The sequence below is a fragment of the Tiliqua scincoides genome, chromosome 4 (genome assembly GCF_035046505.1).
Source record: "Tiliqua scincoides isolate rTilSci1 chromosome 4, rTilSci1.hap2, whole genome shotgun sequence".
NCBI classification, from domain to species: domain Eukaryota; kingdom Metazoa; phylum Chordata; class Lepidosauria; order Squamata; family Scincidae; genus Tiliqua; species Tiliqua scincoides.
The window spans coordinates 113,398,133-113,425,982 of record NC_089824.1 but is presented as its reverse complement, the minus strand read 5'-3'; the positions used below and the strand labels follow the sequence as shown (position 1 = coordinate 113,425,982).

Genomic DNA, 27,850 nt, shown 5'->3' with positions numbered 1-27,850 from the left:
CAATTAGTCCACTTTTTACAAAGGCTAGGGTTATCAATAGCAACTATGGAAGTCAACCAGGGTCCTTCTCCCTGAGGTGTCTAGTGATCATGTCACTGCGAGGTATCTTGAAATGGCTACCATTCCAGAGCATCCCCTGACTTCTGGGGACTCAGTGGGGCTTTGGAACATCACAGAACGTTACGTCCCTGCCACTGAAGAGTGACTGATTATGTGGTAACCAATTGGTTTATGGCTGCATTCATCATGGTCTTGGTGCTGTCCAAGTTACCAATCCCTACTGAGGGTTCTACCCATCTCTGGGAATCGCAACATATTATATGACTGCCATTTTTCATCAACTCTTTCTTACTCTGTAATTCAATGGTTCTCACATATTTAGCACTGGGACCCACTTTTTAGAATGAGAATCTGTCAGAACCCACCAGAAATGATGTCATGACCAGAAGTGACATCATTAAGCAGGAACATTTTTAACAATTCTAGGCTGCAATCCTACTCACACTTACCCAGGAGTAAGTCCCATTTACTATCATTGTTAATATATATAGTAGCTTGTTAAAAGTACAGGTCTGTAATATTTCCCCAAATGCAGTCACATAAATATGGAAATGAATGGGGACCAACCTGAAATTGGCTCGTGACCCACCTAGTGGGTACCAACCCACAGTGTGAGAAACACTGCTGCAATTCATACCATTTATAAAGTGAATCAGATAATCTAGGTATGTGATCTGCTAATAGAACATTGTAGACCCTCAACACATGGGACCAGCCAGGTAACCCCGCACCATATTTACAGTTTTCACAGAGACATTCTGCTAAGATGAGCCTGTGCATAATGTACTCCCTGACTTCTTATTGTTTCTCTATATCACTTGGTGCAATAAAAAGTATGGTAAATACACCTGTACTTCCTGTTCATATTTACATTGGCACATAAAGGAAAGATAATATGGAGTCTGCATACCTATCGCACTGAAAACATTGGCAAGGTGTTGAGTATATGTCAAATTTGACAAACATAATGTTCAAAAAGAGAAGATGCAATATATTCAAGGAACTGCTTCAGCTGATAGGGCCAAAAGACCTCTTAACATACATGGATTTTCTATTGCTGCCTGCAGAATACAATTCTGTATTTTTGTGATCATATTGCTGCCCCTTAATGGGGAAGAGACAGGGCTTCCCTGGCTGGGGCATTGCAATCCCCCCAGTTTAGGAACCTTTGCCTTAAAGGCTAGCCAATTTATCCAAGACACGTTTTCATTGACTTACTTCAGCTTATGTTGAAATCTAGTGGTTAAATCTTTAATGTGCTGCTAGATTGTTTTGGGGACAGCATGTCACATAAGGTGGTACACTTTTTGACTTTGAAACTACAAGTCCCAGAATTCCTAAGTTCTAGCAGAGACAGGGCAGCAGAATGCAGGGATAAATATCATAATAGTCAGAGCGGGTCAGTAAAAGTCAGTGTTGCAGATCAGATTTACCAGCCTCAGAACGCATCTGGGTAAAAGAATTGGGCCTCTGATCTCTAGAAAAAACAGATATTAGATCAAGGAACAGTGTCTATAGGGCATTTGTCACTTGAGCATAATTAATCTACATACACACCCTATGGCTATGTCAGACTATGTAAATATAAATCAGGCATCCAGAAAAGTTAGGAACTTAAACAAAGGGATACTGAAGAGCACCAGCCAATCCTCCAGTTTTTCAAAACAAAGAAAGCCTTTTTTGTAAAGCAGAAGAGAGCCTATGGCATGAATGCTGACAGGCTTACACAGGATGTGCACCACCCAACATGTGCACATCCATGTGCTCCCAGATGCCCCTCCCTTGTTCTTGTCATAGAATGCATCTGGCAGTAGCCCTGCTCCCTCCTTTGATGTCCACAACAAACTCACTATTTCTGCACTTAACTTTGCCCTGGGAAAGCTCAAACAGGTTTTTCCTGCAGATAGGGAGACTCACAACAACACTGGAAAACTCCTGGCCACTGGTACAGATGAGATGATGGTGTCCATCCCCTTCCCAACCTACTAACACATTTGCAGCTTTGCAGGGTCATAAAAAAGGAAGCTACAGAATCTGAGAGCACACAGGGTTGGAGAAATCATCAGTTGCCTCACTGCCTGTACCCAGGTGGACTCATATACCTAAGCATGGGCCAGTTGTTGCTTGTCTTTAGTAGCTACATAGTACAGTAGCTGGAGCAGATTTTCTGCCAGAGGGATGGGAGGAGCTGCAATATTGTTCATATAGCGTCAGTAATGCACATGGCAATTTAAAAAGTAACCAAAGAAGACACTGGCTCCCGCCCTCAAGGAGCTTACAATATAGAGTTCAACAATGGGGAACCAGAGAGGAAAGGCAGAAAGATGGTGGTGAGGGTACACAGGTAGAAAATGTGCATTTAGTTTGGTTGTATATATTTACAGCTTTGTTTCAGTCAGGGATGAGGACGGATGGAACTTAGCCAACAGGGACAGGGAAAAAGTGGAATTTTCTTCATGAGGAATTTGAAGACATTATGCAAACATTATGCAAATGTTATGGGAAGGGGTTCCAAGCATCAGAGGTAGCAAGGGAGAGAGGGCAGAGAAAAGAAGTCAGAGGAGCAAAGTTCACAGGCAGGCATATGAGAGGATGAAAGCAGAGATAACAGGGGCTAGGTCATGAAGGGCTCCGAAAATGAAGCACAGGAGTAGACACAATGGACACGGGAGTAGACAGGAAGCCAGTATGTACAAAAACACCACCAGGACCACCATGGCAGCAGTACCACTTGGGGGCTTTATTAAGAAGGGGGACACTTCCCAAGATAGCCAGAAGACAGGTAGTACTTTTCAGGCAGACTGTACAAGGTGGTCATTTCCCCCTCAATATTCCTTACTCTCCTGCTTTAGGAACAGGATCTTACACCCAACAAGCTCTAGATTTACCATTTAACTCATAGAAATGATTAAGTAAATAAACTTAATGTGGTTGCATGTTTTGAAGAGAACAGCATTCCAGTATATGACAGAGGCAGCCATTTTGCTGTTACAGTACCTACCTTCTAAATTGCCTTAGTTACCTCTAAAAATTTAGTGTGAGTTGAGATCTCTCAAGGTCAAACATACACGCATGACAAATTCTAATATATCTGATAGGGAAGTTCTAGAATTTTATTTTGTCATGACACAGGCTGCAAAGAAATATATACCTGAATTTTCATATTTCTATACACTTGGCAACTTATGGGAAAGCTTTTATTTTTCCACCTTCCCAGAAGAGCAAGAAGCCTCACAGGTTACAATTCAACACCAACTACAAGTTAATCATGCCAGCTCGTGGTTGCATGTTTTGAGTGCAATTGCATGTATTTGTATTAAAGGTAAAAAGGTGCATTTTTACCTTTTTACATTCCAACCATGAAGGAATTTGGAGTTAAAAATGCTATTTTAAAGGTTTGTCATGATTTAAACACACATAATTACTTATCCTTTTTAAAAGAAACAAACTGACATGTTTTATCTTAGGGTTAACATGCTTTAAACTAGAATGAGAATGTAGCTAATGAGGTACAAAAAACTGTTTTGATGTTAAATATAAACTGCACTTGTCTTAACTTTTTCATTCAGCTGACTGATATGGTAAATGCTGAAAGCAGTTTAAGTGTCACTTGCAAAAAAACACCTTAGAGTACTAACAAGAGATAGCACCAGGAACTGAACACATCCGGAAAAAATAATGTGACGTTTTCTACTGATCAAACTTCCAGCACTGAGGACACAGAAAGTTTTTGCAAAACCTGACATTTTATAAATTTGGCCCCTGCACCACACCCTTGACTCTTGCAAAAGAAGCCAGAACTCTCCCCTCCCCATTCAGAAATGGATTGCCAGGGGGAACACAAGTGAAAAAACGTTGGGAACCACTGCCTTAGCATACAAATAAACACAAATAAAAGAATAAAAGACACAAATAAAAAAGACACAAATGAAAGAAAAAGAGCACTTTTATGCATCGTGATGAACTAGTAAAGCACCTATTTTTACAAAAGAGAAATAGAACAATCCTTTTAGCCAAAAACTTACTCATGTTTTCAAAAGACAGTCATTCACTCTTGTTGGGTCACAGCCTTCCCAGAATTCACAACTGCAGTGCTACTGAGGTGCAGACTCCACAAGAAAGGGGACCTTACCTGAAACCTGCATGCTGTGATCTTGCTAGTGCCTCAATCATGGTTCTGTCAGCATACCTGCCCCAGTCTAACAGCACCACTTTCAGCAGCCAGGCTCCTTACCCGTCCTCTGCCTCAGACAGTTTGGAATGCAGAAAAGCTGGCACAAAAACTAAGGCCAAGCCTCTTTATTCAGTTCCTGGCTTGGGACAGTTAAACAATAGTTGTCCTTTCTCATGCTTGCATTCTCTTCCACTGCATGGGAGTGTGCTGGAATCCCTGTGTGTGAAGGAGGCAAACTAACCAGGATAGACGTTTCATTTTCCTCTTTCAAAAAGGGGTGTGGGCAAGCAAAGAACAGCAGGCGGCTTCAGGCAGCCAAAACATGAGCTCAGCTAATGAAAGATCAGCTTGTTTTAGATTGCTGCTTGACAATTCATGTCCTGCAATTCAAATAATGCAAAGTCTTCTAAGCCATCATCACAATGAATGGAGGAGGATTCGAAGTAAGAAGTAACCAGGCTTGTAAATAGGAAACAAAACAGCATGTCAAAAGGTTTCACATGAAACTGAAGAGAGATCTATTCCCAACTCAGCACTTCTTCTACAACTCAGGGGAAAACAACTCCCAACAAAATAAGTGAAAGGCTGACAAACGCATTGGCAACTTACCCAGCTTGATCATGAGTTTTGAACAGGTGCTTTAAAAAAAGTTAAATGAAGCAGTCTGGGAACACCCCTGCTGTCTTATTTTTTACAAAAAGCCTGGGAGTAACATTTTGATGCACATCATCTAGACCAGTGAGTTTCAACTTTTTTCATCTCATAGCATACTGGGAAGGTGCTAAAATGGTCAAGGCTCATCAGTTTTTGACAAGGCTCATCAGACAATTGACAAGGCACACTGTGCTGCCAATGGGAGCTCACATCCCCCAATGGCCCTACTAATAAATGACCCTCTCCCAAATTTCTACAGCACCCCTGGGAACCATTCGTGGCATACCAATGTGCCATGGCACAGTGGTTAAAAATGGCTGATCTACAGGAGTGAAAGCCTCTGTTTTTCAAATGCGCTGAAAGAAGTTAGTTCAGAGAAATCTACCCTTCCCCAGTCTTCTGCTTGTGACTCACTGCTTTAAAGAAATGATAATGTCACTGCTAAGGATAGAATGTCAATTTCATCCATTCTTTTAAATTTCAGTTTGATTCCCAGCTACCTATGTGGACCAGAAGAAAACACACACAAGACGATTCCTTGCCTGTTGCTGCAATTTAACCACAAGCTGGAGAAACAGTGAATAAATGCATGTGCACAGACCCTCTTTCATTCACTCTCTGCCCTCTCCCTGCCCACGCCTTTTGCAGTGTTTTTCAAAGCTTGGGTATTCATATTCTCTTTCTTCTGATTCCCTGGATAACATTATTTCTTCATTGTGCTGTTTCTCTAGTAATCCATGCATTGCTCTGTGTTCACTTGTGACAAGCTTCTGTTCTTTTGCCTCTTATGCAACAGCTCTTATATCCTCAGACTGGTTCCCCCCCCCTCCTCACAGGAATAGCAGTTTTGATTATCCAATCATCTGCTATGGCTCATGAGGGAAATCCAAGCCCTGGGACAGATCTTGGGATGCTGAAAGTACAGGCATATAAAGCTCCCAAGGCAGATAAGTACAGATTGGAAAGTATCTCCCTCTGAAATACTAATTATACCAACACAAAAATTAGAGCCCGCATGTTAGAGCTAGGCAGATTGCTGAAATGAAGGATTCAAGTCCAAACTACACTGTGAAGCTCACTGTTAACCTTGGGCCAGCATATGTTGCAATTCAGACATCAAACCAAAATATGATTAAAGAAGTTTATATTGGGATATTATCTGAATTGACAGACCATGGTTGTGGCCATTGTTCATAGTTTTTGACCATTGTGGCCAACAATTCCACTATGAACTGCTCCACAGGACTAAAAACTTCTAACGCCAAGTACTGAGGGATGAACTCTCCTTTACAAGATTTGGAATGAAGCTCAGCTAATAAGATCTTTTCTGCCTCCTCAACACACACAGGAAAAATATAGTTTTCTAAGCCTACTTCTGAAACTTAAAAGTTTGTCATGCCCCAAGTATGTAACTACATGATGGGGTCTGAATGGCTCCCCTCCACAAGGCACTCCCCCAACTCTCTCCTCCACTATTAGCAGTCCTTGAATTGTGCTCCACTGTTTCTGTCCCTCCTCTTACAGGCAGCCCCGTCCTAAGCTTCCTGGTGCCCAGAGGAATAGCGGTGCCAAAATGGTGACCACTGTATCCTGTGGTGACCACTGTATCCGGGAAACTGTCAGAGATCTCCTTGGGAGATGGAGATGTTCATACATTTCCCCTGAGTTAAGGGCTCAGGCCCTGCAATGGTGCTTCTCAAGTTTGCATCAGCTATTTTGCTGAGACAGACTTGAGAACCTCCATGTTGGGCTTTTCAGCCTGATATGGAGGATAGGATCTAATGGAGGAGGTCTCCGCCGGTCTCATCATCCTCCCAGGCCAGTTCCTTCCCCCATCCTACCCTCCCCCCAACCCACAATGCCTCTATATGAACCTTCTACACTGTGTGAAATTCCCATTTGTATAAAGAGCCCTGAACTCAAACTCCAGGAGTTCTTATCATTTCATTATTAACACAAAATGAAAGTCAAATGAAAATGTCTTTCAGACCTGCCAACTCTAAAATACTGTTAAGATTGCAATCCTATACACACTGAACACAATGAAATTTACTTTTGATAACAAAGGATTGTGCTGTCACATCTTGAAATCAAAGCAATGCCCTTGTAGAAGAAAATGCCTTACTTAAGTAAAATCTGGAGGCCCCTCCTCTCAGATGGCAGATATTTCTGCCCATTCCCTTACAGTCACCACTCCGCCAGAGAGCCATATTTACTTCAGAGATAAACAAGAATGTGATTGAGGCAAATCAAGGGTTGATTCATTGCAATGTATGACATGGACATGAGGCATGGAGAAAGAAAAGTTGTGTGGTTGACTTGACAGTGGCTACGATACAAACATTCCCAATGCATGCTTCGGGAATTCACATGTACTGAAAACAAGAATGAATTCAAAGTGCACTGGAGAATTTGATCAGGAGTTCATATATTAAAACTAAAAAAGCTGCAGCTATTTTGTAATCTTCAGGAGATGAGTTAACCTAACACTGCTCTTGATACATCTACCTGTAAATCCTCCATACACCATGACTATGGCCTTCCCAGACAAATACTGCAGACTACAGAAAGGAATGAGTTAAACTCTAGTTTCATCTGTGTTAAGTCAGTTTTAATGGAACCACTTTCTAGTAATCTGAGAGGCTGAAAAATTCCATTTGTCAACCCTAATCTGCAATGAAAAGGGGGATTCTTGAAATACCACTGAATCTTCTCAACATACTCCACTTCAGGTGGAGGGTGGAGATAGCTTTCTATAAATCAAGTTACAATAGGGAATAGAGCCATGTTGTGGAGGGTCCAAAGATCCAACACAAAGCCTTTCATTCCAGACACTGCAAAATGAGCACAAAGACTTGGGGCAAGCTTGAGAGGAAAAGGTAGAAAAGGAAATGCAAAGGCTGTTGATAAGCCATATTAAGTTCTCCAGAAAAACAAAAACCCTACTCTCAGGTAATTAAACGTCAAAGCTTCCTCACAAATACTGTCAACAGAACTGTTCATTCAAAACAGAAATCTGCTCATGGACAGCACCCCAAGATGGTTATGTACAGACAGGACCTCTGAGAGGAATTTTATCAGGGAGTACAAAGTTTCGTTTGGGCCCTCTTTCGGGTTGGAAAGGAGGTTGGAAACAAGGTTGGAAGGTTGGAGGTTGGAAAAGGGTTTCCTTCGGGTTGGAAACAAAGCAGGGGAGGATGGTGATGGGTGAGTAGATGGGGCAGGAAGGGGTGAAACAGGGTGGGGAAGAGGGTGGAGACAGCTGGAAAAGTCTTTGGATCCCAGGTCTCCCATGTGGCATTGGCAGTTAGATACAGTAATATGGAAAACTAAACACACTGCTAAGTCTCTCTAAAATCTTTTAAATATAGAAAATCAGGCAGAAAATTAGCATCATAGTACTTAAGCTCATACTAGAATGGAAAGTGTCCTGTGCTTACCAAAACTTGCTTCTGCAGCAGCTGTAGCCTTGCAGCTGTGTTCCTGTGTATCTCCTTCATGGTAAGGAGATCCACAAGCCAAAGAGCTACTGTAATAGTCCAGTTTCCTCCCAGATTTGACACTGTTAAGGAGTGTCATGTATGCATTCTCAGCCCAGCATCTTGCCAGTAGCTGCAATCATGGTAGTGTCCCCAGTATCCTGTGCGGGCAACAAGTATGAGTAGAGAGGAAAATTTAAGATTCCAGGAAATTTCTGAGCCCTTTTTTGGCTCCTGGGACCGGGAACAAACGACCCCCTTTACCCCCCTCTCTCAAGCAGATGATGCTTGGTGAATAGTGGAGAAGACAGGCTCAGACAGGATAGCAACCTAGTGAACTACGAGGTTGTTTACCTAGTTCAACCTTGTTCACCTTGTTCAACCTAGTGAATAACTCGTAATTCTTACTTAGATATGAATAGTTGACAGGTCTACAAGACCTATAGTGCCTAAAAGGAACCCTATAACAATATTTGTGACAAGCAGGGAACAGAGAGTTGCTTGGTTTGTCTTAAAGGAAACTGCAGGTGTACCTAAACCATACTGTGACTATGGACAACTTAACACATTACACTTAGAGCCTAATCCTATGCTTGTCTACTCAGTAAGTCCCATTATAGTCAGTGGAGCTTACTCCTGGGAAAGTGTGGATAGGATTGTAGTCAGAAACTATCTTTCTCAAACTTTCTTTTTCTTTTTTTTTCATGCTTTCTCAAAATGAAGCAGCAGCAAATCACCATTCCCTGATTGGTGTAGTTATATGTTATTTGTGTGCTTGTGGCATCACATTTTACATTTTTAAAGGTGCACTTATTAGAAATTTAGCTACAAAACTTTTATACAAGGGAGACCTAGATGTCACACTTTCTACACCCAGAAAAAGCATGCATGCATGTTTGCTCCATTCTGTTAAAAAAAAAGTTATCAAAGAAGATTACAAAATGTAACATATGCATATGTATTAAATTCAGCACAGGGAATTCGGTGAGGGGCATTAGGGCAAAGTTTGCACTAGAGCCGCTTCTAAAATGTTATGCATCAATAACAGACCATTCCACAATTGCACACTGTGCTGTAACCCCAGATGATCTGCAGCGCAATCAAGCTCGCCAGGAACGCAGGCTTATTATGAGTCCCGGTATGGGTTATTTTCATTCTAGTGCAGGGTTTCTCAAACTGTAGATCACGACCCACTTACTGGGTCACAACCCCATTGCTGGTGAGTTGTGAAACTGACAAACTGATAAGAGAGAAGGAAAATGCATGGAGCCCTATGGAAAGTGAAACTGAACCACAACATGCGTTTATTTGCAAGTAGACAACCAAGCCTTGGTCCATTGTAAAGGGCAGGCTGAGAAGAATCCACCACCACCAGAATGGCCCCAATCCAATGAGTGCAGCACCAAAAGAACACCCAAGAAGTCCCTCCCTCCAAGTTGACAAATGTATTGAGCCCTACTGAAAGCAAGACTAAACTACATGGTTGCATTTACTCATGAGTAAGCAACCATGCTTTGGCGTGTGTTGAGGGTTGGGGAAGGGGGATGCAGGGCCATCAGAATGATCCTGATTTGATGAATGTAGAGCTCAACAAATGTTCTAGAAGTCAGCCCTCCCACCATAAAAAGGATTTTAAAAAAAAGAGGCTTCAGCTGATAAGGTGAAACTTTTTTCTTTTTCAGTCATTCAAAGTTAGATGGGTCCTAATAGTTTGCCATTTTAAAAAGTGGGTTTCAGTGGTTTGGGAACCACTGCTTTATTGGAAACGGTAGTTGTCTTTTCCAGACTCCCCTCCCCTCTTTGGAGCTTCATTTCCTCTCCTCATGACTCTGGGGTTTTAACGGTGTTAAGAAGGAAACTCTGAATCTCAATCTAGCCCAAACAAAAAACACATAGAATTGAAAAAATGATTTTGTCCAAAATCACTCTGACCTGGTTTAAATATAAGAATTTAAATTGAACTGGGTACTGGGTAGGGCTGAAAATCTGATTTTGGGGGTGGGGGTTATTGCAGGGAGGCTACAGAGAGAATACACTTGATGGAACAGGGCTGGCTTCCCCATGTCATCTCCCCTTTATTTAATTATTTGTTTTACTTTGATTTAATATTTTTAATTATTTACAGCACGCCCATATAAGGAAAATGGTGCAATTTCAGTGCTTGCCATGGGCAATTTCAGTGCTTGCTGCATTCCCAGGAAATCACTTCCTGCTTGATAATGTCACTTCCAGCCATGACATCACTTCCAGGTTAATGACATCACTATTGGTGGGTCCTGGACAGACTGTCATTCTGAAAAGTGGGCCCTGGTGCAAAAGGTTTGAGAACCACTGCTCTAGTGCATCAAACACCAGAGCAGGTACCAAGAACAACTGCTTTCTGCTATGTTGCTCACTCTGCTCTCAGACTGCTTTTCCCAAAAAGGTGTACACATTATAATAGTACAATTTCCCGCGATCAAAACACTATAAAACAGAGTGAGTAATATTACTCTAAGATGCAACTTTGTAGACACATGCTCATGATACATGCAGGGATACATTCGATTAGGTCCTTAAGCAAACATTCAGCCCAATCTAGTGCCTTTATTGTGTACAGAGACACTCCCTGCCAGATACTAGCTGGCTGCATAGGCTCCTGGAGATAGACTGCCTCTTCATTGCATTAAGAGCCTATTTGTTGTATAAACAGACAGTGCTGCAGGCTTTGGGAGTCCTGACCAGAGGCGTAGCTAGGTCATTTGACACCCGGGGCCCATAAATTTTTGTCACCCCATACAACATAATTAATTAATTATTAATTCTATTACTTATATTATTTTATTATTTATATTTATATTATATATAATAATTATAAATTATTTTATAATTTATTAATTAATTCACATTTTTATACCACCTTTCCTCTAAGCAGCTCAGGGTGGTGTACATGGTTCCTCCCCTTATTTTGTCCTTACAACAACCCTGTGAGGTAGGTGAGACTGAGAGATAGTAATAGTCATGACATGAAATTAATAATAATAATGACCAGAAAATAAATGCAGTGAATATTTCCCCACAAGCAATGGATGAAATTCTGCATCAAATGGTATATAACATGATGGAATTATTCCTAAAAGCCACGATTCCTAGAGTTTTGGTCACTAGGGTGTCCCCCCCCCCCAGGATGTGTCACTGGCCTGTTTTGAGTTGAGGCAGTGGTTCTCAAACTTTTAAACACTGGGACCAACTTTTTAGAATGACAGTCTGTCCAGGATCCACCAGAAGTGATGTCATGGCTGGAAGTGACATCATCAAGCAAAATAAAATAATAATAAATAATTAAATTAAAGAAAAACAGATAATTAAATAAGGGGAAGCCAGCCCTGTTCCACCAAATGAATTTTCTCTGTAGCCTGCCTGTAAGAACACCCCCCCCCACACACAAAAATATCAGTGAGATTTTCAGCCCTCCCCACTGAACCTCCCCAGTTCAGTGTAAATTCTTATATTTCAAACATAGCACTATCAGGACACACCTGGCTTTACAAGTGTAAAAACAAATAAAATGGACCTTACCAGCTGAAGCCTCTGTTTTATTCTTTGGGAGGGGGGAGGCTGCCATCTGGAGCATTTGTTGAGCTCCACTTTCATCAGATGGGGACCATGCATCCAGCCTTGTATTCCCCTTTGCCTGACTTGACCAGGAGCCAAGGCAAGTTTGCTTACTCATGAGTAAACGTGACCTTGTGGCTTACTTTTGCTTTCTATGGGGCTCAATACATCTGCTCGGAGGGAGGGACTTCCTTTTAGGGTGTTTTTGGGGGCTGCTTTCATTGGATAGGAACCATTCTGGTGTCATTGGATTCCTCTCAGCCTGCCCTTTCCGACGTACTATGGCAAGTTCGCCTAGTCGCGAGTAAACATGTGATATGGCTTGGTTTCTTTTTTCCATAGGGTTCTATGCATTTTTTGTTTCCGGTTTTTTGACCATAACTTTTGATGGAAAGGAGATATTTTAATGCAGTTTTTTGCATCGCATTCCAATGGAAACTCCACATCCATTCGTATATGGCATGACAGGGGTACTCCAAACCTTCACAATGTTAGCGATGTTGGGGCATTTGTGGTGTGTCACCTCCCCAAGGGTGGTACCCGGGGCAAAACGCTCCCACCCCCCGCTAGCTACACCACTGGTCCTGACTGACTCATTAAGAGCCTCTTTGTTGTGCTTTGACCACCATCGTATATGTGGTCTGTCATTAAGCAATGCATGCCTGTACTTTACAGAGGTAGACATTACTTTACAGAGGTAGGCATGCAAAAGTTCCCAAAACAAAAGTATATAAGAAATGTTCAGCCAAAGAATTGTTAGCTCAAAAACAAGTTGCCAAGAGAGGTGGTGGACTCTCCCTCACTAGAGATATTCAAGCAGAGGCTCGACAAGCACCTGTTGGAGATGCTGTAAGAGGATTTCCTGCCTAAGGCCCCTGCCTTGGTTGGACTAGATGACCTATTAGGTCCCTTCCAATTCTATGATTCTATTATTCTAAGTTGTGGCATTGAGATCTAATGCCATTTAGGCAGTAGGTCTGACAGTCCTAAGGTTTTATGTCCTTACAACTGCCAGATCACAATGCTTCAGTGGTACTAGATGTTACAATGAGCAGGATTCCCAATGCCACCTATCAGAATTTCCTGTCCATCTCCTGTCTCTAGGCCTTATGCATAGTTTTGCCTCATTCTGCTATCTTCTTACTTCATTATCATGCTTCCAGTGTCCTTCTGGTTTCCCAAGGCTCTTGTTTTCAGTCCGTGTGTCACTTTGTCCCATGTTCTTATTCTGTAATTTAAAAAGTTCCCCTGAATTCCTCTCTTTCTTCCCTGCTCCATATCATGCAGGCTCTCACAATCACAAATGCCTGAAGTTTCTTCAGAGCTCCTTTTTGTGGTCAGATCTCTCAGTTCCCTTTCTCAATTGTTTTTACTCAAGCCACCTCCACTAATCTTTCTTCAGACTCTTCTTTCTTAGCCCACTGCTTCATCAGTAGATTTTCTTCAGCTGTCTTGCCCCGGTCATCCTGTCCCTTTATTTCCCTACATCCCAGGACTTCTTCTCAGTCCTCAACCATCTCCAGTATGGCACTTTAATCCCAATCAAACTGTCAATATTCCCTCGCTGAAGCTAGACTGCAACTGCTTTGTTATTTGAGCACCTGAACATTCCAGGCTAAAACATCAGCATGTAAACACTGCTTACAACAAGCCTGTTACGACAGACTGAGAAAGAGAGAGACTTGCCTCAAGTTATCTAGTAAACTTCATGGTTGATAAGAAAATAACTGTTTCTTAGGACAAAACAGGGGAGGTGGAGGGAGAAATATGCTGCCTAAATTCTCACCATCTTGCAGACATGCTAGGAAGGCAAAACTTGGTATGGTTTACTGACTAAGCTTGACAGATTCACTATACTTTGGTCTCAGCATCACTCCAGGCACTGCTCTATTACCAGTGCTAACTGGCTGTGCCTGGCATTTAAAACAGCATTCCAACAGCTAATGTATAGCTACAAATGCCAGTAATTACTCCTGCTATCTCAGGGATGGAGTTCATCAAAACTGGATGTTCATAATGTATGTTCCAGAGGGGAGGCTGCCATTCAATTTGACAGATTTTAAAGGATCCAATATCACCGCTTCAAATAATAAGCTATTATAAAACACAAAAATATGCACCTGCTATAACTTGATACTTCCACAGAAAATATTCACCGCAGATACTCGCCTATAAGCTGACCCCACAGATAAGTTGAGGGCAGGTTTTGAGCCAACCATCATGGAATTTTCTATGATCCTCGGATAAGTCAGGGGTTAAACTTAGGGGGTGTCTGACTATAGTTTTGTCTGATTTTACCTGAGACCAGATCCTGGAAAATAACCTACCACTAATTGTTACCTAAGAACTGTAGTCTCTAATTTATTAAAAACATAGTAAAATATCATAAGATCCTTTTATTCTTAATTTTATTTATTTCTTTTATTCTTAATCTTTTAAGATCATCATTTTTATTCTTTTTTAAATTCTGGTCTTCACCACCTTTTTGTAAACACTGTCAGAGTAAGTGCACTGTAAACTACATACCAGTAAAACAGTGGTTCCCAACCTGGTATTCATGTACTCCCAGGGACACTCAACAGGACCTTTAGGGGTAATTGAAAAAGAATAAAATAATGGCAGAAAAAGGCAGGCTGTCCTCCATAATGCCCTGCAAGGCAGGAATGCCTTGCAAGGACCTGCAAGGCAGGAAGGGAGGTGGTAGCTAGTTGGCTGTGAAAGCCCCACCAATAGTTAGTTTTTGGTCATCAATTCATGTATGAACCGGTGATTGAAAACCACCACAATAAAAAAACTGAAACATAATATGAAAAGTGATCAATCACCCAGAATTTCTCAGAACATTTCTGGTGCAAAACAGTGCAAAGGCAGTTCATCAAACAGATGAAGAGAGAAAATATATGATGAATACATGAAGTTTGGGCTTTCATATGGAGGAGATGAAGGTTTGTATTATTAATTACAAACATTTTGCTAATATGAAGGGTACAATTTATGGAAATGGGCTGCCAAGGGATATGCAAGTGAAAAAGGTTGGGAACCATGGCAGGAGATCCATGAATCAAATCCACCTTTAAGGTGTCTGGTGTGTTAAGCCAGAAGCTCTACATACAACATACAACCCATAACACATAACACGTAACTAAGAGTGTGCAATTCAATTCACAGCAGAGATAATACAGGGTAATGAAAGTCATACCATTAGTACAGCTTAAAGATGCTCACATGCTTAAGAAAAGCTTAAAAAGCCATTTTTCCTGTCTCTGTTTGAAAATTGAAAAAAACTGTCTCTGGTTTGAAACTGCAAGCAAGCAAAAATTGGCAGGATGTCAGGGAATCTCTCAGCAGCAGAACAAGAGATAAGAATAACATAATTTGGACAAAGGCACTTTTTTTGAACGTAAAGGGAGGATGGGAGGATATGGGAAATGCATATGGGAAGTCCATGGTATGTGACTGCATTTGGGGGAATGTTACAGACCTGTACTTTTAACAAGCTACTATGTATATTCTTTTAACAATGAATTTCAATGAACAAAGATGGGACTTACTCTTGGGTAAGTGTGGGTAGGATTGCTCAAAATTTTCCTACTTGATGATGTCACTTCCAGTCATGACATCACTTCCGGTGGGTCCTGACAAATTCTCATTCTAAAAAAATGGGTTCGGGTGCTAAATGTGTGAGGACCATTATTATATTTCAAGCATATCAACATCAGGACCAAACTGGCTTTATAAGTCTGAAAGCCCAATCCTATGCCTGTCTACTCAGAAGTAAGTCCCATTATAGTCAGTGGGGCTTACTCCCAGGAAAGTGTGGATAGGATTGCAGCCTAAAACAGAAAAAAATTCACCTTACCCTGTCAAGACTCTGTTTCATTCTTTTTTGGGGGGAGGGCTGCCTTCTAGAGCATTTGTTGAGCTCCAGTTGCATCAAATCAGGACCATTTTCACATTTCCCTTTGCCTGACATGCCCAGGAGCCAAGGCACATTTGCTTTCTTGTGGGTAAACGCAACCATGTGGCTTAGTTTTGCTTTCCATAGGGCTCAATACATTCGCCAGCTTGGAGGGAGGGACCTCCTTCTTGGGTGTTTTTGGGGGCTACATTCTTTGGACCATTCTGGTGTTGTTGGATTCCTCTCAGCCTGCCTTTTCCGGCGGACTAAGGCAAGTTCGCCTACTCACAAGTAAACGTGCGATATGGCTTGGTTTCACTTTGCATCGTGTTCCATGCATTTTTTGTTTTCCTGTTTTTTGCCAATAACGTTTGATAGAAAGGAGATATTTCACTCCGGTTTTTTTCATTGCATTCTCCTGGAAATTCCGCATCCAACGGTATATAACATGATCAGGTTACGCCTAACCTCTGCAATTTTAGCGTGTCACCCCCCAGTGTGCATCACTCGGTGCAGCCTGCACCATCCGTACCCCCCTAGTGATGCTAATGCAGAGCGGATTCACTTGGTGGAACAGGGCTCGCTTTCCCATCCCATCTCCCCTTATTTGTTTTACTTTAAATATTTATAATTATTCATTTTAATTTATTTATAGCCTGCCTATTTAGGGAAAATGACACAATTTGAGTGCTTGCCATGGGTAATTTCAGTACTTGTTGCATTCTCAGGAACACATTCCTGCTGGATGATGTCACTTCTAGCCGCGACATCACTGCCAGATTAATGGCATCCCTTTCGGTAGGTCCCAGACAGATTGTCATTCTAAGAAGTGGGTCCCAGTGCTAAAAGTCCACTGTTCTAAGGAGATTTTGTTTTTGTTTTAGCATGGGATGGTAAATGCTTTTCTAAGAAGAAAACTGCAGGGATTATGTGTCCAATGTACTGGGAGTTAAGATTATGTGTCCACACACTAGTTAATCCTTGCTGTACAAAGATTTACAATTTAAACAGATAAATTTGCTCCAGGCCCAAACTTGACATTAGGTACTCAGGGACTGTAGCCAGGAATATTTATTTCCACTGCATAGCATATAATACAAAAAAGTTAATGGCTCTATGTGATTATTAAGGTGGCAGGGATTTAGAAGGACACCCTTCAACATTCACATGATCAAAACAGGGATATTACTTACAACATCTGAATCCTCATTCGCACTCTGCCCAACTGCCCTGCAATGCACATTGCAAAAAGCTCTACTGCACTTCTATACTTCAAGCACCTCTACTCCACTGATTTAAATGTGAAGGGCCTTTTTCTCCTCCCTGTTAAAGATACAATTGGAGAATATAATTGTCTTTCTAATGTGTTATCAACAGAATATGCACCAGCACTTAGAGTGAAATGGTTGTTTGCACTATGGTGCCATAATGCTGATGTGTGTGCATTCACATATATATGTACTAGAAACAAGATGCATCGATTTTAGCCTTGGAGGATGCAACTTCGAGAAACCTGAGGCAGTTATTTAGGTCTTAAAAAGAGCACCAAAAGTTCCTGAAAGACTTTCAGAAGTTATTATTAAGCACAGATAATAGTGTTATTAACAATAACAGTGTTGCTTTTCTCACCCTTACCCCTTCTAAATGCTATGTATCTGCTTTGTGAAACACCAATGAACAATTATTTATTTTGGATGAGTGTGTGTGAGACTGACTCTTCAGGAATCTAAGCATGGGGAGAAACAGAACACTGGAGAGTTCCAATTTCTACACTCAAATGTGAAATGAAAATATAGGCTACTTCCATAGCTGGACTGTTTACAGCTTAAAGTAGGCTCCAGTTTCACTCACCAATTAAATACACATTTCAGTCAGAAAAGCCCTGAATAGGGTTAGGAACTTTCATACAGAGATGACAAAACTATTCAGTCATTAGATTTACACCACACTTTTTCATTGGTCAAATGTCAGGCAGAAACTTAACTCACAGTTTAAGTGCTTTGGACTGTAGAGGGTTGATACCTGGGAAACTGGAGTGTTGATAAATAATTAGAGGTGTGTGAAAATGGTGTTTTTTATTTTACCCATTGTGTTCAGTAGGACTTAGATCCTGTCTTACTCACTGGAAACAAACACCTCTAGGAATAAGGCAAAGGTGCAGTAAAGGAAGGAGAAGAGGGAGAGGGAGAACCGCACTGAGAATACAGATCCACATCTACATGGTATCTTCAAGAGACATATGAGCAATGACAAATGTTCATATATTGTAATTTATTAATTGTAGATTTCACAATCTTCATGAATGATTACTTTAGAACCATCATTTATTCTCTCCCCCTTCCCCACACAGTTTCAGCAACAATATTAAAACTTCCCAAAGGAACAACTGAGAAATACACCAGGTACAGCTGCTTTCTCTCTCAATCTCATTTCCCCTCAAGGCTACATGTGAGTTTAATGTGATTTAAACATTTTTAACATCCATTTTAAAAGATCTCTAACCTGCCCACATCTCCTAGAAAAGGCACTCAGCTCTCTTTTTCTACTAGGATTGCAAATCTAATGTTGTCAATCATAACAACAACAACAACAACAAAAGATATCTTGGCTCTTGGCATCCTTCAGTCTCAGAAGACTATGGTATCGCACTCTGAACAGTGTTCTGGAACTGAGCGTCCTCTCCAGTGCGCAAAGCCTGGGTCAAGTAGATATGGAGGATAGACTGTTACCCATGCAGCAAATCCCCCCTCTCCACGTCGCTGAAATGGTCCAATGGAAAGGCAGAGGCCAATACGGTTGCTTCCAGCGACATCGCAGGAGTTGCCTGCGGGTAGATGGGACTCGTCAGCCTGGGAAGGCAGCTCATCTGAGAGAAGGAAAACTCTGATCCCAAACCTCCACTGCCTTGTGGCTACATCCAGTTATGGAAAAGGCTTCAGGAGACAACCTCGAGGCAAAATCCGGAGCCGGAATCCCTGAGGCAGTTCATGGCTGAACACAGTCACGTTCTGGCAACTCCTTGGCTCTTATTGATACTTATTATAAAAAAAAATTATTGTCAGAGCAATCTCATTTTATTTCATTTCACAGTGAACACCTATGTCTGATGATAAAATCCTGAGCAGCCCCACAAGCTCCTATGACATTTGCAATCAGTTTGAGATAATTAAATTAACTTTATGTGCTCTAGGTTTCCCAAGAGGACTGGTTGTTTTTATTTATGTGATGCTGTATAGCCTAGCACAGAAACCTAACCTCCTATTCATGTGGGCTTGACTCTTGACAAAAATTAGAGATCTTTGCTCCCTAAGCCAACAAACATGACAACAGAATGGCACCTAAAAAACAACAACAAAAAACTTCAACTCTCTGGCTTACCAGGTGCCTTAACCTACAGCTCCTGTCCACTTCCAGAAACAGTACTGATGTGGAACAGTGTGAAGAGAAGTATCTTCTTACTTCTGCACATGTAATACTACTGTTTCAAAAAGTTGGCTTTTTTCCTTCTGCTGACTTAACCCAACTGGTGCATTGCAGATGCCTTCACTGACCAGGGTTCACAGATAGTATCTCTTCAGAAAAAGGGCTTGATTTCTAGTGAGGCAAAGTTCCATCCCTCTATCAGCTGGTCATTTAAGACATAAATGCATCACACAGCTAAGGATTACAGCATCTGAGTGCACCCACACAGCAAATCTATTGCCTTGCAAGCTTATTCATTCGTAACATTAAGAATTAATTTCTGCTGGAATAAACAAGGAGCACAACTCAGTTTTAGTTGTTCCAGATAACACAGAATCTTACACTTCAGAAATATTGCTAAACAGCTTTCAAGTGACTGCTCTCCTGCCTAGTTTTTATCTTACAGAGATGCATTTGCTGTACACTTCCTCGATGCAATAATGCCACCAGCTAGGAGTGCAGCATACAGAAATGGGTTTTTGACACACACTCCAAGAAACAGGAACCATTATTTAATGTTATTCTGTTGTCCCCAGCCCCTAGAGAGATTCTTTCCCCTAGCATTCAGGCAGGGTTTCTGTGAGCCAGCCGACCACCGATACCAAACAGTATGGATATGGCAGCTGAATGAACCAATGGCTCTGTTTTATCATGTCCCCCTTCTACAGCAAGAAATAGAATTTGCATTCAGTGAACAAAGTTGGAAAATACCAAGCTTAGAACTTGTGAGCTTGTTGGCAAAATGGTGCAGCAAAAGACACCAGAAACTGACTGCATTTTAATGTACAGGGATGTACAGGAATTCAAGGCTATATCAAGCTCCTTCCCACTTCTTCCCTCCCGCACACATTTCTGCAACTCCTCCATGCTCCTGCTGCAGAGAGTTGAGGGGCAGCTGTGGCTATAGGCAGGCTATAGGCCAGGGTAAGCTCTCTAGTTTTGCCGACCTAGGTCTCTAGTTTTGCTGAGGGGTTATTTTTCTGCACTCAGTGAGAAAAACAATTACAGGTTGAGCCTCATTATTCCTGTGGGTTCCTTTCCATGCACTCAAAGTGGATGGCAAAAAATGCATATCTATATATATGCAAATCAATTTAAAAAACAAAGTTTCTTTGCTCCAGTGATTTAAAAACAGCCTTGCTGACCTTTGTGATGTCAGATAAGAGTCATTAAGAAGACAATCCATCAATCAGCCAGCTGCCCTCTCTCTCATTAAGGAGGCTATTGCTAAAGGACTGTTCAGTTTTTTAAACTGATTTTAAAGAGATGCATTTTCCCCTTCTCCAGGGATCAGGGATAAATAGGTCTATTTATACAGGTCCAGCCTTGTTATACACAGATTTTTTATACATGGATTTGACTCAACGAGTAGCATAAACAGTACAGTGTTACATTGTGTGTGGAACCCCCATTAAACGGACGCCTGTGAACCTGTCTCAGACCCCTTCTCTCTTTCCAAAGCAAGAACCTGTAGCAACCATCAATACAGAGTAACAAAGAGGGAGGGGGCAGAAACAAACAAAGACAGGAAAAGTATGAACTTAGGGGGAAAGCTTAAAACTTACTGCTTTGCTAATCTTATCAATGGCAAACCTTTTTACTGACAAGTTAACAAAGTGCCTAAAACCGCAAGCCAGACATATCCTTCAGACACTTATAAAATTAGAAAAGCAAACATACGCAAAATGGTCAAAAACAAGACAGGTCTACTTCCCTTGAGAGTGAGGTGGGGGCAAGTGCAAGAGAGGGACAGCGGAGGGGGTGAGTGCATGAGAGAGACATTGGAAAGTTACCACGGGAACTTCCCTTTTTGGGAGACGCTTTGTTTGAATTACAACTGAAATGTATAAAAAGTGTCCCACCCAACTGAAGGGTGCCTTTTGGATTTGAGCTGAGGCTCCCAGAGGCCACAGGCATGCCTTGCTGAAACAATAAACAGCCTTCATAGCCTTCCACCTTTCAGTGTCTTGCTTATTCGGTCTCAGTGGCACTGGACAGAACCCACCCCTGTCTACCAACTGGTGCTGCCCTTCGGGGCAGGGGTACGACAGTACAGGTTGAGCCTCCCCTTCCTTGCTGGACTCCTTTGAAAAGATTTGTCCAACAAAGTTTGGTAAAGGAAGATTTAGGACTAAGAATAGGAATCTTCCTTCCCATAACAAAGGATTCACTTGTTGAAGGTCTTGATATGCAGTGAAATGTAGAAAAGTACATTTCTTCCTATGTAGAAACTAAAGCACTGAGCACACCCAGAAGAGGGAAGGGGGAGAGAGAGAGATTTCTCATATAGCCTATCCCTGACATGCTTGTTTTCCATCGGAAAGGAGGTACACAGGGACGTGCCATCCTTATTTCCGGAGCTCAAGCCTGTCTATAGAATGTGTGGTAAATAACAATCAATAACGAGAAGGAATGATATCCAGGGGTGTTATTCTGGGCATGTACAAAGTGCCTTTACCTCATGGTTTAGCTTAGTAGTCAGCTCTGTAGTTAGGACTGGAGCAAGACTTCCAAGTCTGGACACATTTGCAAACAGATTTTCTGAGGAGGTGAAGAAGATTCTTGTAAAAAAATGTGACAGTGGATTTACCGCAGATACTTGCCTATAAGTCCCACAGAAAAGTCGAGGGAAGGTTTTGCGCCATCAATCATGGAATTTTCTATGACCCTTGGATAAGTCGGGGGTTAAACTTAGGGGGGTGTCTGACTATAGTTTTGTCTGATTTTACTCGAGGCCAGATCCTGAAAAATAACCCACCACTAATTGTTACCTAAGAACTGTAGTCTCTAATTTATTAAAAATGTAGTAAAAGATCATAAGATACATTTTTATTCTTTTAAAATTCTGGTCATCACCACCTTTTTGTAAGCACTATCAGAGTAAGTGCACTGTAAACAACATACCAGTAGAACAGTGGTTCCTAATCTGGTATTCATGTACTCCCAGGGACACTCAACAGGACCTTTAGGGGTACTTGAAAAAGAATGGAATAATGGTAGAAAAAGGCAGGTCATGCTCCAGAATGCCTTGCAAGACAGGAATGCCTTGCAAGGGCCAGCAAGGCAGGAAGGGTGGTAGCTAGTTGGCTGTGAAAGCCCCACCAATAGCTAGTTTTTGGTCATCAATTCATGTATGAACCAGTGATTGAAAACCAGCACAGTAAAAAAGCTGAAACATAATATGGAAAGTGATCAATCACCCAGAATTTCTCAGCACACTTCTGGTGCAAAACAGTGCAAAGGCAGAGTCTTCTGTTCTTCAAACAGATAAAAAGAGAAAACACTGTGATAAATACATGAAGTCTGGGCTTTCATATAGAGGAGATGAGGGCTTGTAATTAATTACAAACATTTTGCTAATATGAAGGGTACAATTTATGGAAATGGGCTGCCAAGGGATGCATATAAAGGGATGCAAGTAAAAAGGGTTGGGAACCACTGCAGGAGAACCATGAATCAAATCCACCTTTAAGGTGTCTGGTGTGTTAAGCCAGAAGCTCTACCTACAACATACAACCCATAACACATAACTGGGAGTGTGCAATTCAATTCACAGCAGAGAGATGGCAGCTGCATATATTTGCAACCCTTTTTCTCAGAAGTAGACCCACTACTTTCCATGGGTGTTATTCTTAAGTAAGGGTGCACTGAACTGTAGCCTGCTTCAAATGAAAAGGAGGATTCCCATCTTGGTGTTTCAAAAAACAGGCCTGCTTTGCAAGCATTTGCAAAGCAGAACCAGGCTGCAGCAGGAAGGAAAGAGAATAAAAGGTTAACAAATTGCTTTTAAGGAGCTGTACCTGTCTGCTGCTTGAGAAACAAAACTTTTCAGAGTTATTATTATTAACAGTATTTATATACCACTTTTCAACAAAAAGTTCCCAAAGCGGTTTACAAAAAAAATCAACGCAAAAAAAGTTGAAAGGCTTTGCCCTCTGATTGACCCAGAGATAAGGCGAAGTGATAATTTGAGCTTGATTACTTGGCAAAAATTTCTATAGGCAAGTATCTACGGTACTTACGGGAATAAAATAGTGATTTGGTGATCACCAGAGGTATGTGAAATGGGGTGGAAGAACTGGGGTGAGTGGATTGAGCATTTCGGTGATCCTCAGGGTGAAATGGGACAGCATTCCCCCAAGAGCTTACAATAAGATATTTATTTTGGATTTACCCCTTAGTGTTCATGGCATCTTGCAGACTACCTAACAGAACCGAAAGAGAAGTTACTGCCCCGAAGAGCTTCCAGTCTAACTCTGGACAGTGGAGGGGACAACAGAAGGAGGGGAGGAAGGTTCAAGGGTGATAAGGAATGAATGGAAGCAAATGCCCAGTAGAGACATTGGTCTTGGAAGACTTGGTCTTATAGGTGTGCAGACAAGCCTGGTTTTGCTGGGTCTGCAGGAGGCTTCAGGTTAGTTAGTCTGCAAGGTGCCATGAATGCTGATGGGCATATCCAAAATATATCAATGCCAGGTTCAACACTAGCCGGAAGCAAGCTCACCTTTCACACATTACGAGTAGATTGAATTTTTTGTAAATAAAAATAGTACTTGTAAATACACAAATATATTTCGTTCCAAATCTTTTATTTTTATTCTTGTATCACTGTGATTGCAGACAGGTGGAATGCTTGGTAGCAATGCTTGCAAGGGAGAGCGAACTGGAAAAACTTTTGTGCTGGAATGTTTTCTCTTGTCATTTGAAGTTTATGAGTTACTAGGTGAAAACAGTGATGTCGCTTCCTGCTTAATGATATCACTTCTGGCATTGGCAACACAGTGATGTTACTTCCTGTGTGATGATGTCACATCCAGGCATGACATAACTTTCAGGTTAATGACACCACTTCCAATGGGTCCCAGACAGATTGCCATTATGAAAAGTGGGTCTCGGTCTAAAAAGTTTGAGAACCACTGAGTTAGTAGATCTCCTATTTTGCTTGTGGAATTAAACTTTGTTTCAAAATGAAATACAAAAAACAGGGCAGAGCAGGACTGGAGAAATTATCCACAATGTGTTTTTGGCTACAGGTGGACTTTGAACAGTATAACTGTGATTATAAAATACAACACTTGACGTAAAAGGATTTTTTTTTTTTTTTAAACCTGCTTTGGAACATTTCTGACTTTCCTGTGGCACAGAGTGCACTTTCCAGTTTTTGAACACTGGTACATTTTTTTGTTATCTGAATGTTTCTATGGCATCATTTCATATTGCAAAATGCAAAACAACAGGGAAGCGATTTAAAACCTTACCCTTCTCCACTCCTTCTGTAACATTTCAAAAACTGTGCACAACAATTGTTGAACTGCTCACATTCCAAAGTGAAAACTTTCACAACTGACATACTTGGAAAAGGAGAGGTGCTTTGTCTCCAGAATAGTGCCTCCTTCCAAGGTGGTAAGATCCACATTAAAAAAAAAAAAAGTTGGATGCTTAGCTCTGGTGTGGGCTGAGCTAAAAAAGCCCTCTGAGCTTTCTGCTTATTCCAATATAGTTTGCTGCTAATTTTGTCTCGTTTGCAATTCCATATCAATATGTGAGGTATGTATAAGCAAACACAGTCTGTTCTCTCTGTATCCAATGAACGTGACTTCAAATGGTCCCCACCAACTACTTTATCTCGTAGTGAGAGGGAGAGTAGCTGAGTGGAAGGGAAAGTTTTATGGGGAGCAAATTAATCAGAGAAGATTGCCAATGTAGCACTTACTGGAACAGACACAAAAACAGGGAATAGGATTAAAACCAGAGAGGTTAGAAAACAAACATCTTCTGCTAGCTTGCCTATTAATTTGGAAAATTGAGACAGCTCCTAACCTGCAAGCATCTGGACAGCAAATAGTGCCCCCTCCCAGGTAGGAAGATCCATATCAAAAAGGCACAGTGACTAAGGTGTTTAGCTTTGGTATGGGCTGCTGGGCTAACAAACCTTGAGGAACTTGTGTCAAGCAGAAGATTTGCAATACCTGCTCTCACTCCATTTGCCTTTTTGCTCTCACTCCATTTGACAGCTAGAGCTGTCAGCCCCTCATGAATGAACACTGACATTCAGAATATACAAAGATGAGGAAAAGGTAAACTCCCTTTGATAGGCCACAGTAATTTAATTTATCTTCTTAAGGACTCATTTTTAAGGAGGTTTTCTCTCATGTGTAATACTTCCAGCTGTCCAAAGTAGAAGGTCATCCCAAAGTCTTGTTTTGTCTTCCTTCCAGTTAGAGAGAAGGCAGGCTGTGTTGTTACTAATAACAGATTTGTTTTGGTATGTTATTTCTTTCCTGGTAACTGAGGCCTTCATTAAAGAGACTCATCGGCTTCTATCACACTTTTTTACACTTTTAATAGTTTCTAGGGAATAACTTTTGTTGTTGTCTAAAAAACTCCAGAAGTTCTCCAACACCAAAGGAAAGATTATGAGGATTTCATTTTCTATCCTTAATGAAGGATAGATATTATAACAAGGCAACCCTATGCATTTGCACGCAAGAGTTAGTCACATTGAATTCAATGTGGCTTACATACAGGAAGGTTTCTATAGGACAGCCTAAATTGCAAACTGTTTGGATTTTATGGGTTGAAGAATTGGTAGAAACAAAGGAGCAAAGAGCTTTCTAAAGGGGTTTCTAAAAATTTTGGTTTTATTTTCATATGACAATTCCTTGAAGCAGAACAGGAAAACATACAGCAGGCTTCAAACCAGAACAAAAATCCTCCTGCATGGGGGACAATGACCAACATTGTAAGTATAAGAGGGTTGCACTCCCTCTGAAGGAGCAGGTCCGCAGCTTGGGGGTCCACCTGGACTCGCAGCTGCTCCTGGATTCCCAGGTGGCGACTGGCTAGGGGGGGCCTTCGCTCAGCTTTGGCTGGTGCACCAGCTGCGGCCGTACTTGGATCGTGCTGACCTGGCCATGGTGATCCATGCCTCGGTGACATCGAGATTAGATTACTGTAACGCGCTCTATGTGGAGCTGCCCTTGAAGACGGTTCGGAAACTGCAACTAGTGCAGAATGCGGCGGACCGTGTGGTTACTGGAGGTAGGCGGTTCGACTCTGTCGGTCCGCTTCTCCAGCGGCTGCATTGGCTGCCCATTCGTTTCCGGGCCCAATTCAAGGTGCTGGTATTGACCTTTAAAGCCCTATACTGTTCTGGACCAGGGTATCTTAGAGATCGCCTACTCCCGTACAATCCGGCTCGTCCTCTTAGGTCATCAGAGAAGGCCTTTTTACAAGTGCCGCCGCCTAGGGAGGTACGTGGGGCGGTTGCAAGAAATAGGGCCTTCTCAGTAGTGGCACCAATGCTATGGAACTCCCTTCCCCTTGACTTAAGAATGGCTCCCTCTCTTGAGACCTTTCGGCGAGGCCTGAAGACCCTTCTGTTTAAACAAGCCTTCTGAGTTCTCGGCCTTTTAACATCTTTAAAAAATCTTTTAATATTTTTTACAGGCCTGATTCTTTTATGACTTGCTGCTGCTCTATGCTCTTTTTACCTATTTTTTTCTCTGACTGCTGTTTTTTATGATGTGTTAATATGTTTTTATTTGTTTTTAAATTATGTTTTTAATATGTTGTAAGCCGCCTTGAGTCCCTTCGGGGAGAAAGGCGGGGTAAAAATAAAGTTGTTGTTGTTGTTGTTGTTGTTGTTGTATGAATTATTAAGTGGTTTTGGACACTTACTCCTGAAGCCAAATGTCATTAAAATGAGGAACAGGTGCTCAAGAATAAGACAGCAATCCTAAACAATTTTCCTGCACTGATATAGGGCAATGCAACTTCGAGTTAAAGGAACAAAAATTGCCCTACCTTGAGGAGGCCTCCATGACTGCCCCCCAACTACAGGATGCAGCACATGCCCCACTGGAACAGCTATCCCAGTGCTGGAAAGTTGGTTAGGATTGCGCCCTAAGGCTGACAAACACTGGGCCCCTATTTATAACCATATGGTGTAAACATAGCCTAAAAATAACCAAATGCAAAGTTTTTGCAGTTTGGTAATTTTCCCCAGCCAGTTTCCCCAGCCATGCAGCTGATAATAAAGAAGGAAATGGGAGTACAGGTGGGGCCTTTGTGTCTGTTCTTGGACCCCCTGCATATACCGAAATCCATTGTTCCGGCCCCTTTAAAGCCTCTGAAGGTGACTGGAGTTGCACTCTGGTTGCTTCGGGAGGGCTTTCTGAAGCCTTCAGAAGCCGCACGTGTCCGCCTGTGTGTAAGGCAACTTCCTCAGGCCTCCCAATACCTTATAGCACGGCTGCTCAAACTCCGGCCCAGGGGCCATTTGCGGCCCACGGGGATCCCCAGTTTGGCCCCCCAGGGAGCCCCCCATTTCCAATGGGCACTCAGCCCGCTGGAGACCTGGAGACCTGACGCGACCAGTGTCAGTGTCTTTGCAGTGGCAGCAGCGAGGGCAAGGCACACTCTGCAGAGCTTTCCCGCTCTGCAGAAGCCCCACCTATCCAAATAGGAGGAGTTGGGGAGGCCCCAGCTGAGGCTGATGGGGGTGAGAAGGCGCGGGACTGAATGCTG

The 27,850-nt window shown here is 41.9% G+C and overlaps 1 protein-coding gene across 6 annotated transcripts in view; it reads right to left on the bottom strand.

Annotated features, from left to right (window-relative positions):
- The window catches only part of RASAL2 (RAS protein activator like 2), a 336,215-nt gene that overhangs the window by 162,213 nt on the left and 146,152 nt on the right, over positions 1-27,850 (bottom strand). Inside the window, exon 1 of one of the 6 annotated variants that reach the window (XM_066622768.1) lies at positions 4,193-4,443. The exons of the other annotated variants lie outside the window; for them this stretch is intronic. Within the exon in view, the coding sequence (XP_066478865.1) occupies positions 4,193-4,205 (13 nt within the window). The 5' untranslated portion in view covers positions 4,206-4,443. Of the gene's footprint in view, positions 1-4,192; positions 4,444-27,850 lie in introns of those variants that run through there. 6 annotated transcript variants of the gene reach the window in all.